The sequence below is a fragment of the Aulostomus chinensis genome, chromosome 6, assembly GCF_037954235.1.
Source record: "Aulostomus chinensis isolate RoL2024-O1b breed Wild chromosome 6, RoL_Achi_v1.0, whole genome shotgun sequence".
Taxonomy (NCBI): Eukaryota; Metazoa; Chordata; class Actinopteri; order Syngnathiformes; family Aulostomidae; genus Aulostomus; species Aulostomus chinensis.
In genome coordinates, this window is record NC_141325.1 from 3,599,580 (window position 1) to 3,618,790 (window position 19,211).

A 19,211-nucleotide genomic window follows, 5' to 3' on the forward strand; every position below is an offset into this window, starting at 1 on the left:
TCACAATTACATAATGGAGCCCTCGCCGGACGCGGTCAGTGAGCAGCCCCGTAAAGAGGCTCTTCACACACTTCATTTGGTAGTGAACCGTTAACAAGCCCGCGCCGAGGCCCACATTCATCGCCGCCGCGTTGGTTCGACCGTGACAGGGCGGCTGCCGGAGTCTGTTACCGCTCAGGAGTCTCGTGAAAGGACACGTCGCATTATGCTGCCGTTTAAAGATAAACGGGGAAGTACTCGTCGTCGTCCCCACCAATCCAGCCGCCTCATTGGACAAAGTCAAGAACTCTTGCTCAACGGTCCTCTCTTGATTTTGCTGGAGGCCTCTTTTCTCATGATAGCAATTGTCTTTATTCTTATTTATTCCGTCATTTTACTTTGATTCCTGCTTCAGGTCTGAGCAGTTGTACCACAGTTGTTTCAGTTGTACCACAGAAATAAATTTGAGTTGAATTAGTTTGAATCAAGACACTAAAAGTCTTGATTTTATGCAAAAAAAAAAAATTTAATGCGTCTGTTATTTTGAGGATGTAGACGAGAACTAGACGGCACTCAGCGTTTGTACAGCCGCCATCTTGCTGTCGGTTCGGTGCTCGGAGACTTAAACCTCAACTAAATTGAATATACTTTAAATTTAATGGGTTAGATACTAATAATTACATATCCTGCAAAACTACCTGCTGCAAATACAAATACATACAGTGTATTTTCTGATGGAGGGTTCGTGTGCTGTTGCTGTGAAGTAACAGAAGAACAAAAAACATACATGAATAAAGTATTTTTAAAATATAAGTGTTCTATGTATCGATGTCGTGATCGGGTTTTCCATAAACGGTGCTCCTCCTGGCTCCTCCTCCAACTCATTCCGGTGACCGATGGCTGTACGGTTCAACGTGCTGATAACTTGAAGGTTATAAAGTAAACGGGCGGTTACATCATATCGTATTTGCATTGGTTTGACAAATGTGTCAGTTTGTCAACATTGCGGATGATAAACGGACTTGTGGGTTGGCTGTGATTGGCTAAGAAGCCGCGGGCGCCGGCTAACGCGTATCCGATGGTTGATTGGTCTTTCCTCCCGTGTGTCGCAGGGACCGGCCTTAACGTCAGCGACAACGAGTCCATCCCCGGCAGCCACGATGGAGGAAGTGTTACCAACTCCCAGATTGTGGAGCTGAGAAGAATCCCCATCGCAGACACACACCTCTAACCTCACACACACACACACACACACACACACCATGTTCCTCAAATCAAACAGGACAATTACAAAGCAGTATTTTTATATTATAAAGATTATTTTGCACTAAAACAGTTTTTTGAATAGAACATTTTCATATAGAAATGTGATTTTTACTGTACATCTGTTTTTTTATATATAAATGTATGAACCCTATATAAAAAATGTTTGACTAAATTAATTTTTTAAAGTCCTTGATGGAGTTTTATGAGTGTATATTTGGATTTTTTTTTTTTTTTTTTTTTTTTTTTTTGGTAGCGATATAGCAAAGGCGATAGCAACTACTGCTGCTAGGGAAGGGAATGATGTAACATGTTAATAAATAATTAACTGTATATTTTACTGGGCTGATTCCATTTTACTGCTCATGCTGCTTTATTACAGGTCAAGCTGCGGCGTTTACTACTTGTCGGTGGGTTGGGGTGGGGTCCCCTCTGAGGGTTAGGTAAGTGAGCATCTGAGGAGGTCAGAGGTCACCGCCCCCCGCCCCCCCCGCGGAAGGATATTTCTGTTATTGTTGCCTTGCAGGAATTTCACAAACAGCACCGGAGAGCAAACGAGTGAGAGAAATGTGAGTACTGCCAGGCAGAGGAGGAGTAAATACTACTAAAATACACAGAATCGATATGCAGCTTTCAGGTACGAATGCAACTCAACCTAATATGCATTTTAAGGGTCTTTGATCAAGCAGGGATCCCTCTTTCATCTATGACAGCAGCTTTGATCTCCTTGGACCCCTGTGTCTACTTGACCCTTGTGCCAACACTTCACCCCTTCGCCTCCATCACTTCGACCCCTGAACTTGGTTGCACAACTGGCTGCTAATTTTACTGCTCAACAAAGGGCCTCTGTGTGAAATCTCCAACAGTTACTGAAGAGGCAGTCGTTGCCTCCTCCCTGGTTATGCCCCCACCCCTCGACCAAGGCTGGGGTGATGCTTGAGGTCGTGATTCCTGCAAAAGCGCCTTACTACAGGGAGCAGCTCAAAACCAAATGCTCCCTCAGGCTAATGACATCATTCCCCTACCAGGCAGAGGGAGGAGAGAAATTTTATCTTTCTTTTTCCACACGAAGTTTAGATTTAGAAGAAGCAGAGTCAGTATTTCCTGACAGGAATCTATGGAGAAGGAGAGACAACAATCCTGGCCTCCTTCAGGTGTACGTTTGCGAGTGAGGGTCACGATTTTACACTCAACAGCAGGTTCCACGGTGGCCTGTCGGCACCGAGTTCTCCTTAAAGAGGCCCAGAATCAAGTCTGCCTACACGTGGCCTGGTCTGACCGAAAATACGTGAATCTGCGTCATAAATTTTAGACGTTAAAATGTGAAATCACGTTGAAAAAAAAAACCTTCTACGCCAAAGACTATGCTCACCTTCACTCTGAGGAGGGCAAACCTTTTCTATGCCAGTGAAGCAGAAAGTAGAAGTGTCATTTTTTGAAACCATTAAAGCCCAGACAGCCCTTTCCTCTCTCTGTCGTGGGTTTTTTTTTTTTGGTTTTCTTTCTGGCTCTTCCATGAAGAAAAAGCAAACTTTAGTCCACAACAATGTCAGTCGCAGTCGGTGGGAGCGTCTCCTCTTGGATTTGAAGGAAAACATTGCCGTAATGAGCAACACAGGACCGAGTGGTCAATTCTCCATCTCACAAGATGAGACTCTTCTGTTTAATGGCAGCAACGTCTGGGTTTGTTTTCTCCGGCAGCAAACGAGGTCATAGCAGCAGCGCGGTTAAGAGTTTTTAGATTTGGCGTTTCCGAGGAGCCTGTTACGGGCAATTCGTTTTTATGCTGTGCTGTTGCCTGCTATCATGGTAGCATTACAAGCGCCACATATCTCCATTATGAATCCATTAGGGAAAACTGGGTTTTCCTCAGGTTGCATTAGGTCATACTTGTAAATGAGATGTCTAGATTCTCAGGATCTTGTTGTTTTTTTTTTTTTAATATTTAAGAGCACAGAGATAAAGAATCTGTCGCTGCAAACGGAAAAAAAAAACAGCAAGATTTTATTCAAATATTTATTTTAGCCGACGAAATCCCTGAGTTTTGTCATTAAGGACTCATTTGTAATGATGGCGAGATACGACTCAGAGGAAGCACAACAAGTGTCAAGATGGACTTTCAGTCTCGTCAAACAAGACAGGACCCAGAAGTAACCCTTGTGGAACACCCTGTGGTAAAAAATCAGGAACTGGGTGTTTTCAGCGGTAAGAAGGTGAAGCTTTAGAGAACGATGGTTCTGAAACAAACCTGGTAGCATCTGAATACATGAAGAAATGATCGTTCGAAATGAAAACTCTTTGAAATGTCAACAAAAAAGCAGCTCAATGCAAGAAACAACTAACATAACAGCAGAAACGCAACTGTGCTCGTCTGAAACTAGACAGCGTGGACAGAATATTTGGACGGTCGGTGATACAATAGTTCAGTCAGGGGAAGATTGAACAATTGGTCATTAATCATTGACTCTTTAACGAAGGAGGAACATGAGCAGATTTCAACCCCTGACGTTCTCTGCAGAATGACAAAGGTAGCGAAGCACTTTTTTTTTTTTTTTTTTAAAGAACAGATCTTCTCAGTTTGATGGAACATGGGCTGACAGACATCTGAACTCATGTCTGCATGAAGAAACTCTTGACCTCTTGTGAAATCAGTGTGACATTTGATCACAGCTTGTATGGGTCCCAGAAACTGGACCCCCACCCCAGCCGCCCCCCCTCCATCTCTCTGTCTATACTCAGAGGAGACAACACAGATAGACAACAAGGCAACACCGGATTCACCGCCTGGTCTATATGGTTTCACGACTCTGCCCTCTCCACCTCCCAGTGGATCACCTCATCCTCTGGCACGACGCAGGAGGGAACTCACCGGAGACTGCCTGGCTGATGAAAAGAGTCACATGATCCCTCACGTTCAGCGCCGTGCTAGTAAAATAATGAATGCATGGTTCCGTGAGAGCGTGGATGCATTTGTCTCTCCGGGAAAGCTCAGGAGACGAATGTACACCACCGAAGAAAAGGAGGTGTAATTGTGCTCACTTATGCCCAGCTAGTGACGGTCAGCGAAGTGTATCGGGAGGATGATATAATTCTCCGTATTCAATAGGTGGGTGTGAATTTCTGAAACCTGATAATGTCAGCTTTGGACCATGTTCCCCTCTTTTCTGTGCAGTATAATGCATGTAAGGTAATCACACATTTAGCTCTTTCAGCCATGAATAAAGAACAGTTTGTGGACAAACGTCTTCAATAGAACATGCAACACCTCGATTCAGACAGCAACGGCGTGACCCACATAACACAGGAAACCATTTTTGTCGTTCAAATCAACAGAGCTTCGCAGGGAGGTTACACCTTTTCAAGTTAGCATCAGTATCGGTTCACCGGACCGAAACCCAAATGAGAATTTGACGTTAGATTTTTGGATTATTAGTGAAAATCAGCACTGTGGCCAAAACAAAAGTTAACGACGAACAGAAACAACTGTCCAGAGCCCGAAGCTAACGTTACGCTAAGCGCTAACTACATCAGGGAAGGGAATCATTCCATCAAGGAAAACAAAACGACAGTAAGGAACGGAGCAGCTCATCTTATTTTACAGTCCTCTTGTTGGTCAGGATTATGTTTCTCTGTTTTTCAGACCTCAACACAACTTGTGCTGTGTTTGATTCAACCTTGTGCAAAAAAAGGTTCCATGCGGTTCATGTCCGCTGCAGAGCAGCAGACCGAGTAACTCGATAGCGGAGCTGAGCAGTTGTAATTTGATCAATCAATCAGCTCGCCATGACGTCTGTCAGCTAATCAATAACTTGTTGAAAGTTAATTTGAACAGCGCAGATGCTCCTGTTCTGACTACAAACTCAAAGTTAGTTAGGAACACACACGCATGTTGCATACCTGACGAACTTATATAACAACAACAACAACAACAACAACTGTTCCCTGCCCCCTGACAGGGAGCGCCGGGCCACCTTCTCTGTCTGAACTGGTTGCAGCATGGAGGATTCGCTGGTGAGCATTTGTGAATCCGTGTTTTACGCACATGGCGCTTGTACTCAAACTACATTCCCCATGTTCCCGTCAGTTCTCCCTGAAAAACACAGAGTCAGCACAAGACGTGTTGATGGTTTATTCAGACGCGTGAGGAGAAAACGGAGAGACGCAGAGAAGGGGGTTGTAGGGTTAAGGGTTGTAGTGGATTAAATGCGAGCAGGTTCCTAAATTAAATAACTGTTAAAGCTGCAGAGTGCACGTTGAGGCGTGTGGCACTGATCGGGTCCTCAAGGCTGAGAGTCTTGATCAAATTCACCGGTACAAGTACCACTTCCTGTGTCCACTGTGTTCTCAAAAAGCAAAACAACAACAACAACAAAGGCAGTATCAAGTATAAAGTGAAAGTTCTCAGATTACAGTTTTGCTTTTTTGGATTGTGGCAAATGACAAGACAGTGAACGTGCTTGATTCTCTCAGCTCTGACAGCACGAGTGAAGGAGTTGCGCTTACATTCTGTTAGTTGCCGGCACTTTCCAATCCTGTTGTTTTCACAGCGCACCGGTGTGCCGCCCACACGGTATGTTGGCGTCGTTAGCGTGTCAAAGCCGGGAGACGAGATGGAAGATGAGATCAGAGCTTTTCTTTTCTAGAACGTTGACAAGCCGGAGGGACTTTGGACCATCTCAGTCAATGAGATCAGACTGGTCCACACCGGTGCGCCTTCAGGAGTATCCAATGACGGCAGGAGTTCATGTCTGGTCACTGCTTGAAAACACTGAGTGTGTGTTTATTCTTGGGGGGTTAGACGAAGATGAAGACCTCTCCTGCCGAATATGGTTGCGTGTCGACCTTGGCACCACTTTCTCCAAAGGTTTAGGTTATATATAGGTGTGATAAATGCCAGCACTTGTTTACGGTGGGTAATATACTTCATACTTCATTGTTTATTGTAAATACTTACAGGGATATGGACAAATTTAGAACTGGACAACCAATACCACACCTCCGCTACCAGCAGCCTGTTAGCCTAGCCTAGCTTAGTTTAGCATGAAGGCTAAAAAGGGGGGTTGAAGGGAGGGAACTGCATTACACAGACGTGCGTCTTTTCTTTGGCCGTTCCCCAAGCCTGCTTTGTCTTAAATTTAGTGCATGACAGTAAAACTATACTTTGTAGAAAACCCGTCTTACAGACGTAGAAGTCCGCCGGATCAGTGAGGTCATCGCTGCCAGTTCTCCATACAAACTGATTTATTAAATGAGATAAGTATTTTTACGAGCTGGACGCCTGTTGTACTTTCAGCTAGTCTGACTCTCCACGTTTTATTTGAGGCTGCTGACACTTAGGTCAGATAACATGACCTTTCGCCTCTTTCCGTCTACTGACTCCAAATACCAGGCCGATTAGACGAGAGAGCCTTTTGGAGGTCTCGCCAGGAGTGCCGGAGGTAACACGCCGTCTTGATCGTCACAGAGCAGCCCGAGTTCGACTGAGCAAACAAGAGCAGGACGTTGGCTTTGATGCGTCGGGTTGCTTCTCCGCCTACATCACAATGGACACTGCGCTGGCTGAGTTTCAGCCAGGTAAAAGGCAATGCTGTCTGGGCTTGTCTTATCAACATGCTGGCTGTGGCTGGCTGGCTGGCTGCTGGGGTTAGATGGGGTGAAGTCGAGCAGACGTATCAAGTCTGCAGATGACACTCTTGTCTTGTTCTCGCTATGCAGTCTAGTTGGCAGCATCCCCCACTGTCCCGCCTGCAGCCGCGTGGGCGCGTCTGTCTCTGTCCATCTACGTGCTGGTTGTTGTTTCTGTGCACTGAATATTTAAAGTGCGACGATGTTGGTGAGGCTTCAACTCCATGCTGGCAGCATTAGGGCCTGAAATAGTCGGAGCATCTGGGCAGGTACGTGAGCTGGGAACAGGTGTGGCGAAGGATATAGTCGGCCCAGCCTGATCCTGCACCCGCATCCACCGGGTACAAAACCTGCTCTGTGAGCCACTTGTATGACAGCAAGAGTGCATTTCACCCCCATAGTGATAGAGTCCTGTCACTCTCTCACCCTTCAGGAAGCGTGTCCATGCACTCCATGTGGACATGCCTCTCACCTCTGATGCACCAACACCAAATAACCAGGCTCCTCAGCTCGGTAACAGCAGGTTGGCCCAGTTCAAGCACACCAGGCTAACTGGTTAATGTGTCTCACTCTCTGGAGAAGACAGCCAGGGGTTAAACAGCCAGAGGTGCAGCTGCTTGCTCTCGGCTCGAATCTCACATACCTGAGACTCCCTCAGCTCGCGCCTTATCGGGATCAAAAGCTTTTGAACTACGCGGCGTGAGTTTGGCCGGCGACCCGCCACTCAGCTGAAGATTTGACCCTCGGAGGAGTCGAGTTTTGGGCGGCGCAGCTCTTGAGGGCGCATCCTCTTAGCTGATCCGTTGTCTAGCGCCTGCTGATGTGTATTGTAATTGTTTTCCGTCTGCTTGTTGTGAACGAGGTTGCAATGTTCCAGTGCGGGGGCGAGTCAGCTGGACTGAGCCCCCCACCACCACCACCCCTCTACGGGTGCACGTGTTTGTGTCTGTAGGCCATATGTTCCACGTGAGTGTGCATGCGTGCAAACAGCGAGAGGAGCCTTGATGAAGAATTTCAAAGTTGCAGTCATGTGTGGAAGAAGCTATGTGTGTCCCCCCCCCCCCCCCCGAGTCATAGCTGCCCCTGCTATGTTCCGATCATCAGAGGATTCTCTCTTTGATCCACATCATGAAGAAGCCACAGTGTTTAGTTTCCTGGCGTCATGTCACCGAGGAGCAGATGGAGAACTCGACCATGAAGACTCTCCGCCGCCAGACGACTGGCAGATGTCACTGACAGCACCAATGTTAGCATCCGCAGGAGAGCGACAACGCTCACAGCTGGGAGAGAACAACGCGAGGGGGGGAGGGAGGGAGGAAGTGGGAGAAAGTTCCTGGAGTGGTAGAGTGGGAAGTGCTGGAGAGACGTGTGACCTTTCCAAGACTGCAGTGACACATCCAGAGGAAGCGGCCGGATGCTCCCAGACTGGGCTGGTTTGATCCAGAAGTGGGTGTGAGGCCCAGCGAGCAGGACGGTCGGGCCGCGGCTGCACATGAAAACAATCTGAGTGATTGTGCGTCGGCCATGAAGACCGGAGGCTCGCAGTAACCGGCCAGAACAAGCCATCCCTGTGAGGAAGACACGGGCGCTACTTCCACCAAGTCCCCTCGGCGCTCCCGTCAGCTACAGTCTGATTGAGTCCCGTGTTTGAAAATTACCCCCCCCCCCCCCCCTTGCCAAAAAAAAAGAGGCCAAACTGAACTTCTTGTCTGGAACTGCAGTTCCTCTTAACGTGAGATCCCTTGCCTTGATTATACTTTGAATCTCATTACCAGGAAGATTTATTCAGCTCATGTCATCTGCTGCATGCCTCCTCGGTCATTGTCTGTCACCTGTTGTCACATAGCAGAGGGTCTTAGGTGTGTGTGTGTGTGTGTGTGTGGGGGGGGGTGTTCAGGTATCTTAAATGACCATATAAACACATGTCTTGCTTTTTTGTTGTTGTTGTTGTTGTTTTTTTTACGTTCTTCTCTCAAGTGGTTACTAAACTGAACGTCTCGCCGTGATTGATTTCCTGTCCAGCTGGAGCCCAGCCTCGTCTCAGCCTGACCGCTGTGTTGCCGGCCGGTGTGTTGATATTCTATCAACGCTGTCGCGTGGAACGTGTGAGGCTTCCTGTTAGATTCTGGATGTGGGGCATCGCTCCAAGGGTTTCCTGGTTTTCATGTGCTTCTTTAACGTGGAACTGCGGGGGTTTTTTGTTTGTTTGTTTCCTACCTGGATCCTAATTTCCTAACTTCTTTAAACAATCATTTCTCAGTTCCACTGTAATGCAGGATTATTATGATGATATCAGTCAACGATTGTTGTTTTTTTATTTATTAAAAAGCACTTTTAGAGGGTGTAACTTGACGGATGTTACCAGTTTGTTGTTGTTGTTTTTTATTAACCAGAAAATAAAATTATGGGCAGGATGAACAAAATCAAATCAGGTTAATTCATCAGGGATTTTAAACGCCAGACGATATGCGAGGTTGTTTTAACACGAAGGGGATAAAACGTGTGTGGAAGGAGGGGGAGCTGAGCACAGGGTGAGCAGAGCGAGCGAGCAGGTCAGGAGATGATTCAGTTTGTGTCACATTCCTCTCTGTCAGCTCACACCGTCCATGATCGCTGCTGCTCCTCGCACTTGGAGGGAAAGAATCCGGCCGCCTGAACCTGAATCATTCGGGTGAAATGAGGGAGGCCTTTCATTTATTTATTTATTCATCTGACAGCCACTCTGGATGATTAAATGAGTCACAGAACCGGAGCAGACCGGACCGGGCTGCCCTCGTCCTCAACCGCTGAGTAATTATGAAAACAGCTCGGGTCAGAGAGTTCTGCGAAACGTGTGAAACGTTGTTTCCAGTCATACTTCGACCCAAAGAGCAAAAAAAAATTTTTTAAAAAATAGAAGAAGACGAAGAAGCAAAACGCGAATGAACGAAGGAAATGTGTGTACAACCAAGTTAGAGTACAGAAAGCACTCCTAGCACACTTGAACTGTGTGTGTGTGTGTGTGTGTGTGTGTGTGTGTGTGTGTGTAGAGAGAGAGAGTAGGAAGGTTTAAGGGTGGAGCTACCAGAGGTGTGATCCATCCTCTGCATCCTACTGGCTGATCCTTGTCAGCTGATGGGGACTGGACCCTCCTGACTCTGGTGCTTCATGAGGGAGAGGAGAGGAGGATGAAGGGAAAATCTGGAAGTCAAACGTTCACTCCTGAGAGGTGAGAGAGGGACGCAGCCACAGAGGAGGAGAGGATGGCGCGATTGTGAAGAAATTACAAGGGAGGCGGGGAAAGTAATTTGACGGGTCGCATCTCAACGTACTCACAGAGTAAAACAATAAACGAATGCAGGAGAGTTGTAGAAACCTGTGAGGGAGAGCAGTTAAACCCTGAAGATCAAAATCCTCTCCCTCCAAGGGAGGAGGCAGCAGTACAGTTCTTAAGTTCCCCTCAGTGCACTTGCACCCTCCTAGCGTACACCCTACGCTACTGTAACTCCTCTTAAGACGTCGTTTGAGTCTCTTGGAGCTAAATCAAATAGCCGTTTTAAGTGGACAACAAGTGGAAAAGATAGAAGCTTCAAGTGGCGTAAATCATCGGGATTATTTTGGACTCTATGATTGCTGATATTTTCACAGCAGTTAAAGTGGTTTTTGTTTTGTGGTACTATGAAGTAAATGTTGGTTGAATGTTTAGACTTTGCCTCACTGTAACTACAGGATCTCTACTCCTAGTAGTGCTTGGGAGTACAGATGCAGAACCTGCCTGCTGCATGAGACAGGAACAGAACAGTTCTCTTCAGTGTATCTCGACAGAACTGCGAGTATAAACCCTGTACACGTTTCTGTGTGTATTTTTGAGTGTAAGACAAATATATTTTAACTACATAATAGAGTCGTTTCGGCAACTTTACAAAAAGTAGAATACCGTAATGTGCATTTATGTCGATTCTCAAGTGACAAAGCTTGTGGAGAAACTACACATCAAATATGTCAAAAGTGTGTGTGTGTGTGTGTGTGTGTAGAGAGAGAGAGTAGTAGTCAAACCCCATCAACGTTTCAACGTTAATACCATCAGTGGATTTCATCCAATTGTCATCCGGACACAACTGAAACGGTTGCTCGGAGACCGTATGGACGCACAACGCTGGTGTCTTACTTAAGCCACCTGGTTGTTTTTTTTTACCTTCAGCTTTTGAAGATTCCAGACGGACACTGTAGTCTGTGTGTCATTGTAACCCAAAGACCAAAGAGGCAACTGGTCCAGTCCAGTCTGGTCCAGCCTAGCCCAGCCCAGTCCAGCCCAGTCAACTCCAGTCCCGCCCAGCCCAGTCCAGACAGACTGACGGAAAATTGTGGAACATGAGACACGAGTTGGTCAAGAAATGTATGTCTTGACAGCAGGGAACCACATCATACATCTGTTGGATTGTGGAGTGTTTTTTGATATTGTACTGCAGTACTGGCTGAGCCGCTGTGTACAACAGCACTCCTGAGCTTAACACTGCAACTTGATCCCTGGGGATTACAGCTCACACTTGGGAGTGAGATGCTGGTGAATATCTGGTTGGGAAGCCCAGGAGGGAGTCGCTATGTAAATACTGGACGTTTTGGGTGCGACCGCTTTGAGTCCTTTGACGTCAAAGCACGGAGGAAATTAAGTTCCTTCCAATAACAAAGCCGCCGCCGCTCATCCGTTTTCATGTCAGCTCTTGTGTGGACTCATCACCGGCGTGCGGCGCGGGGCCCATTTTGAGCCGGTGAGATGCTTTCGTCTCCGTAATGATGGCATAGGTTTCGTCCGTGCATAGGCAGATGCGACGGCGACACGTGAGGATGAACCTAAAATAGCGAGGCAGTGTTCCGCCTGGAGGCCAATCATCCTACATCCTTGTGAACGTTTACTAGAACACGTGCGCATGTATTTGTATACAGGAAAAAGGACATTAGAGTGCAGCGAGAGACAACTAACACGCTGACAAAACATTTGCCCTCTGAATCTGTACGGTCCGACCTGCCGCATTTCACCTTTTATGAGGCCATCGTGTTATCTTGGAAGTCCTGATGCAGGGTTATCGCCTGACGGGTGTTTGAGGAATCTGGTTTAAAGAGGAGCGACCATGTGATGGTGACGCCCTAGAAACCCTATAGACTTCTACACTTTATAAGTACTAATCTAGTGCTTCACTTCATTTGGTGTCAGCTCCCCTGGGTTTTCAAGAATTACACATCACGGCTGTTAGCTTCCTTGCCCGCCACTTTGACCTTTGACCACCGAAATGTTTCAGGACGTCTTTGAGTCCCAGCGGATGTTCGTACTGTGTTTGAAGAATTTACCCCAGACTCACCAGAGCAGAACAGATACTGCACACATAGGAGGTAACAGTGACCTTGACCTTTGACCTTTGACCACCAAAATCTTTTCACTTGATCCTTTTATCCCGGTGGATGTTTTTACCGTATTGAAGACGCATCCCAACGCCTCTGCTGTCAGCAGGGCGAGGGGGTGGGTCTGACTAGGTTAGCGCCACTTGCATAAGTTCAATTTATCGTTGTGAGCATCACCGCATCGCCATCACACTCCCGTGTGGAGCCAGCGAGGGTAAAACGGCGTGTAATCGTCGGGACGGGGGGGGGGGGGGATTGGAGGAAGATGAGGATGAAGGAGAGAGAGAGAGAGAGAGGAGTCCGAAATGGACGCGACTACTTTGGTCAAATCTTGCATGTGCAACCGAGAGCATCGAGGACATACTATCGTTTACACGGAAAGAATGTGCATCTATTAAGGAGGAGGATTTGTGATTAGAGCAGCAGAGTGCAGAGATGAAGGTGGAGCAGCTGAATTGGAGAGGGTCTGATATATTGGCTGTTTGGAAGGAAGAGGGCTGAAATAACAGCGAGGAGTGACTGGAAAGCTGGGACACTCGAGCCACCAGACAGCCGTCCCTCTCCAGGCCCCGCTGCACCTGTTGTTTTTCAGGGACCGAGACACACAGAGGGAGGTCAGAGCATAGCGGGTGAGGAGAGGGGTGCCTTTGCTCCCTGTGACTCAGTAGAATCCAAGCAGGCACCGCTGAGTAGAGAGTCAGAGAGGAAGCCGAAGGGTGTGTGTGTGTGTGTGTGGGGGGGGGGGGGGGGGGTGCTATGAGTCAGCGATGGCTAAAAAAGGAAACTGAGCAACTTCCAGTGGGAGCCGGTGAGGTAAAATAAGACAAGTGGTGAAACAGCACTCCTCCGCTTGGCCTCTCATCCTCGTGAAAAGGATCTCAAGGTGACCAAGGACTTTGGAGACGGAACTGCATGAAGTGCACATCAAGTTTCGTCTTGCATAATCATGCTTATGCTTGGTGGCTTGCCAGGCGAGGTCATATTTGATATGCCATGAATACATTGAATAACACGCAACATGAATAAGTAAGTAAGTCATCTGCGATCTCCTTCCTCGCTGCGACGCTCCTAGACGCACATTCCTCTTCCATTTAAAGCAATGCTTCCCCCATTAAGTGTTTTTTGCCTTTCAAGCACTCAAAAACATGAGCTTACAAAGTGACGTGAGCTTTTATTCCCTCCTGCAGCACAGACTGAATGCAGGAGGAGCCAGCCATGTATACTTAGCATGAAGCTAACGATAACTGACAGCTAACAACAGCAACACTGCTTAGGGGGAAAAAAAAGAAAAAAAACTCATTTAAGAACTCTCTAAGTTGCCCTAAACGAGAGCGAGTCGGGTCAACTGAACCGGAGGAAGACTTTTGAGCAGTTTAGCTGCTGTTAGCCATCAGTCACCGTTAGCTTCAAGCTAAAGAAACATGGGTGGCTCATTCTGGAGTCAAAGACGTAATACAGGCAGGGAAAAAAACCTGGAATCAAGGTATTTCTTGCTTTAACGAAGTAATAATAGATATCGATTATATATAAAGACTCACATCTGTTTGTGCTAGTAATGCACCACTTAACAAGGTATTAATTGCAGCATGTCTGGTTTGCAATGGAGACATTTTAGTTTTATTTTAGGGTCAAAACAGAATGCTACCCTGTCTGTACCATGGAGCCAAATCATCGGTGACATAACCAGAGCGGTAGTGTTACTGGTGAGGACTTCTCCCATTGCTCCCCTCCACCTCTCAGAATAGAACCCGGTCTCGCGCGGCGTGGTGATTATCTGTGTTACTTCTTGTACTGGGTTTCGCTTCATGTCAAGTTGGTCGGCTGGAATAAACGTGGATGTCAAGAGTGACTGTGGTTTTTTTCTCCTTGTGGGTTCATGTCACGAAGAGTCTCTCTGTCCGGCCACCACTGCAGGTGAAGAGGCGACACTTGAGGGAGGGACAGGAAACGAAACGCACGGTGAGAGTGAGCAAGTGAGACAGGAAGTGGTTAAGAATCCGCTCTGCAGGCTCTGCAATCCTGAAACAGCCCCTGACATCATCCTTGTTCGAGCATGACTCAGCAGCCACTTTCAATCTGGATTCTCTCAGCGTCTCATTTTATACGTCACAATTCAATTTAGAGATTCCAGCGGCGCCGGTCGCTAAAATCACAGAAGTCGGGACGCTCTGAAAGAGTTTGACCTTTTCTTTTGTAACCACGCCTGTTTTTTCGCCACTGGAAGTTTTTCAGTTGGAACAAAAATAGCTGCAGATTCCACAGAGCTTCGCGCAGCTTTGTGGCACGGAGGTCTTGAACTTTTGTCCGAGTGGCACTTGTCGATGTGAGGACCACTTTGAGATACGTGAACCGCGACCTTTTAGCACCCCTTTGTGTGGTGGTGGTGGTACGTGTGTATTAAATGTCGCTGTAAAACTGCCTGGTGGTTTTTATTCTTAAAACACAAAGACGCCTGCACCGAGAATCACATGACCGTGGTTTGTTTTGGTTTTTTTGTGTCCAAACATTACCAGACCTTGACTTTATTTTTTTTGAATGTCATCACAAGGAGCTTTTGTCTGTGAATAAAATAAAGTTCTCTCAACTACACAACATTCAACAGACCCGTAGATACCTGTCTCTCCTCTCTGGGCGGCTAACTGCTAGTTAGCTTAGCCGAAGGTCATCGTATGCACTTTAAAACAAGGGGTCTTTGTCTGCATTTTGTAGAACTAGTTGCATTTAACATTCATGTAGGGGGAAAAAAATATGTTTAAACTCAAAATATGTTATCGTTTCAGAGTCAGATACACACGAAGAACTACTTTCCTGACAGCGCGCTGTGGTTTGACCCCCCCACCCCCCATCGTAACTTTGGTGAACAAAACAAAGCATCTGATAGAGGAGCAACTGCTGCTACTAAACATGGCCGACGTCTGGATGAAACTAATACTGATCCTGATCTATTTGCCGTCACCGTCACACACAGGAGGAACTGCAGGCTTTGGGGGCTGAAGCAGTTGAAGTAGTTTGTGGTTTTCCCAGGTGGGGGTCTGGAGCTCTGTAACACACACACACACACACACACACACACACACACACAGGGGGGAAGGCATATATCTGCTTATGTGACATTAAAAAAAAAAGAGACAAGTGTATTTCCCAAAAAGTTGACAGGGGCGAGGCAATGCAGTACTCCAATGAATTTCCTTGTAGATAGCAAGCAAAAACACATGTGTGAGTGAGTGAGAGTGTTTGTGTGTGTGTGTGAGAAGAAAGCTTGTCAGTGGAATCCGGACCATGCTCGGACCGTGGTATGGCTGGGATGGGAGTCCTGGCATGGGAACAGCATAGCGACCCTCCAGCTATTGGGTTCCTGTCTACACTGAACATGTAGGCCACAACCACCCCTACAGCTCCACTCAGGATATTTAAAAACCGCTCAGTTAGTCCTCATCTAATCTAGACCTCTAATCGGCCATCGCGGCAAGGCTGCTCGTCCGCAGGTACCAACCGTCAGATTATCACCTTCAGCCGAGAGGGGATAGACGCCGAGATTAGAGGAGGAATCTGTCTCTCATGGAGGGACCGAGTCTGTCTATAAACAGACAAGTGATAGATGCTGTTTATGTCCAGCAGCTGCTGCTGTTGACATGCACGCACCTTATTAATAATCACTGGAAAGGTTTTACAGTGAAGGAGCGAATGCAGCAGAGTGTTGACAGTGACGAAAGGCCGGCACAAAAGGTCTCTGTGAGTTTCCTCCTAACGTTTGTCCCCTCTCAGTCAACGCACGGCAGGCTGGATGAAGACGCAGGAATACCTGTTACTGCAGTTACTCTCCCCTCATCACAGCCGTGCACGCCGGCGCGTTCGGTGAACAGCTCGCTCCTGGCAAGGTCGAAAAACAGCCCGGCACAAAAGAAAGCGGCCTTTACTGTCGGCCCCTTCGTGCAAACGTGCTTCAAACTGGAAGGAAGCAGCTGCCCAGAAAGATCATGGAGAAAAGCCCTTGAAAGAAAACATGTGTCCCTCCCCCTCCGCCGCTTCTCACCCAGGCTGCGGCTCCATCTCTGTTGCTGTCTTTGTGCCCGGCGGCAAGAGGAACAGAGCATGTCTGTACAACACATGAGATGACCGCAGTGTGTGTGTGTGTGTGTGTGTGTGTGTGTGAGTGTGTGTGAGAGTGCCTTCATATAGGATGTTGTTCCTCTTTTTTTCTTTTCAAACCTGGTTCCTTAAATTCACCTAAAGTTGGGCCCGGGTTCAAATTTAGTCTGCCAGATGTCAAACAGATAAATGTGTTTTCTGAGGTGAAAAAAAAAAAAAAAAAGCTCTTCAAAAATGTGGGATTCCTAATAATTCATCTTTTTTTTTTTTTTCCAAATTTGATCCACGCAGGATGACAGTTTACTACGAAAGTACTAAAATAAAATAAACCAAAGAGTTCCAACAACAAAATCTGTGTTTGAACTCGGCCGTTTAGTTTGGGTTTTTGTCCTTAGAGGGAAAAAGAATCCTGGCCCGCCTGCTTTACGACAAATACGTGTCTGTAGTTTGTAGTTTAATCGTTTGGAGGGGAAAGAGCTGCAAATGTACTTTAGGAACAACCAGATGTAGGAAAGTAAATGTTGACTGAGGTTGTTAAAGGCTGAGCAGCAATGAATGTTTAGCACGGAGCAGTTTAGCATGTCAGCACGCGTGTCAATGATCACGCAACAGTAGCACACGCCTGTCAGTTATTCCCCCTCTTCGTTGAGCGTCTCACCTGAGGGTTTGACCTGCATGTGCCTGCAAAACTACTCAGTCACTGACACGCAGTGCTGATGGTTCTTTAAGGTTAAATGTTCTTTAAAACTTTAGATTAAAACCTGCGCTTTTAGCTCCTATCATGACTCGTGAGTTACACAAACCCGTGTTTTAGGAATGTTCCCCTGGATTCTACTTGTGTTGCAGCTCTGCATGTTCCAGATAAAGATCTTGAGTCAAAGGCTGATGCTGTTGTCACTTAAAGACAAACCTAAAATGCTCGCTGTAAGCTCGCGTGTCGGGTTGTAAGAGTGGCGGTCGTGCTCGCGTTCTAGGAGGAACATTCGGTGAACAAAACAAAAAAAAGGTTTCCTTCTGAAACCAAAATTCAAGAGCGCCGCGCCGTCTCAGAAGTTCTTGCTGGTGCGACTCAAGGAAATGTTCATCTCTCTGTGAGTGGATGTGGACTGAGGACTTATGAAACACACATCGTAAGTGTGTGTGTGTGTGTGTGTGTGTGTGTGTGTGTGTCACCCTCGTCTACGTTTGCAGGCCTGTAGTCACACTGGTGTTTCCATTGTTTGGAGGAATGTGTGGGCTCCCACCAACGCTGCGCCTCACTACAGAGATGTGTGAGTGTGGGTGGGTGTGTCTCTCTATTATGTCACAGTGGTGATGTGGCGGTGGCCAGGAGGCGTACGGGGGCCTCAACCATCCGTCCCTGTCCATGCACGGTGAGCTGCCGGGAACCTCTGGATCACAGGGGCTTCTGGGTAGTGGGATTAGCCGCTGAGAGGAAACAGCTGAGGCCAGTGTGAAGCATCAGCACTTGCTAATCAACACACACACACACACACACACCTCCCCACCCTATAGTCTCCCTCAGTAATCCCCCTCCTCCTTTTTTTGTCAGTCTGCAGGGGTCACGCACCCACAAAAGCCACAAAAGTCACAGGGTTGAGGGAGCGGGACAAAGACAAACTGAAGTGCTGAAGGACTGCTGACTCATCACTGATGCCGACTCATTTTCCAGCATTCCCAGTGAGGCTGACGAGCTGTCATGGCGCGCTGAACATGTCAGGACTGAGGAGTTTCTCTGCTTTCATGTATCACAGGTTCAGTTACGCAACAGCAGCCACTTTCATACCTTTCACATGTCATCGGTGCACTTTGTCTCAGCGTGACCTCCGGGGCCAACATCCACACGGATCGAATCAGCCGGGCTCATGTGTGCGTTCACTCTCCCACTTTCCAACAAAATCCATTAGCATGAAACCGTGTTGACACAGTGCGTGTTTCTCTACGAGTAAAATTGATTAACTGCTTATGAAACCGAGCGGCGACCATCAGACGTAGGCCGCGTGTGGAGAAGGCAGGCCTGTTTAAAGCTGCAGTGTTACGCAAGTTAAACATTCACTTCAACTCTCAACCGCAGGCCTCTTCAGCAACATCCAAATGTTAAGGAACGCTATGAGTACTTGTCAACAAAAATTTTTTTTTTCGTTTTGTGCAAATATTTGCATCTGAATACGATGTCAACAAAAGTTATTCTGTGGTGCTTGAGATTATAAAAGATTAAAGGCTCGGGTGCGAGGGAAAAAATGTCAGATTTACTGCTGGCGCTGACAGCTCCTTCGTCACGGCTCCGCGGGAGGCCAGCGTGTCCTTTCCGGTGTTTTCAGATCAATAAATCAGGTGTTTTGGAGTACAGCTGGTTTGGCCTGAAGCCATCAGCGCCGATCAGGTTTCACTGTGAGTCAACCGTCTCTTTTAACTAACGCGCCCGATCATGATGTCACCGCACCTGTGCCTCCAAACCTGCTTTCAATAAGCCTCAAAACATTATCATATGCTTATTGGGGGGTTCTTAATCAGCACAGATCAGTGTGAAAGAGGAAAAAATCCTCAGGACTTTACTCTGTTAATGCGGTTCGGATCTGAGAAGCTTAAAAACAATCAAGTGTAAGCAGAGAATTAGTTGAAAGTGGTTGTGTGTCACCACTGAGAGCAGAAGCAGGGCTCCTGGTCGAGTGTGAGAGGCCTCAGCATGAGGCGAGTGCCACTTTAAACTGCCACTAGGGGCGCCGCTGCACCAGTTTTAGAAGATAATCCGGTCCAGCAGGGTCAACCTGTCGACCCTAACAGGTTTGATTCTGTGATGGAACATCAGCGACGAACAACTCACAAGTCTGCGGTTTGGTTTTGACTCCGCAGGGAAACGTTTGAGTCGCCCCAACAAG

At 47.2% G+C, this 19,211-nt stretch overlaps 1 protein-coding gene across 6 annotated transcripts in view; it reads left to right on the forward strand.

Annotated features, from left to right (window-relative positions):
- Positions 1–1,537, forward strand: part of adgrv1 (adhesion G protein-coupled receptor V1) — a 107,616-nt gene extending 106,079 nt beyond the window's left edge. For all 6 annotated transcript variants that reach the window (XM_086205892.1, XM_086205893.1, XM_086205896.1 and 3 more), the window contains one exon: positions 1,092–1,537. In XM_086205892.1, the coding sequence (XP_086062018.1) occupies positions 1,092–1,210 (119 nt within the window). In that variant the 3' untranslated portion in view covers positions 1,211–1,537. The remainder of the gene's footprint in view (positions 1–1,091) is intronic.
- Positions 1,538–19,211: the final 17,674 nt, after the last annotated feature.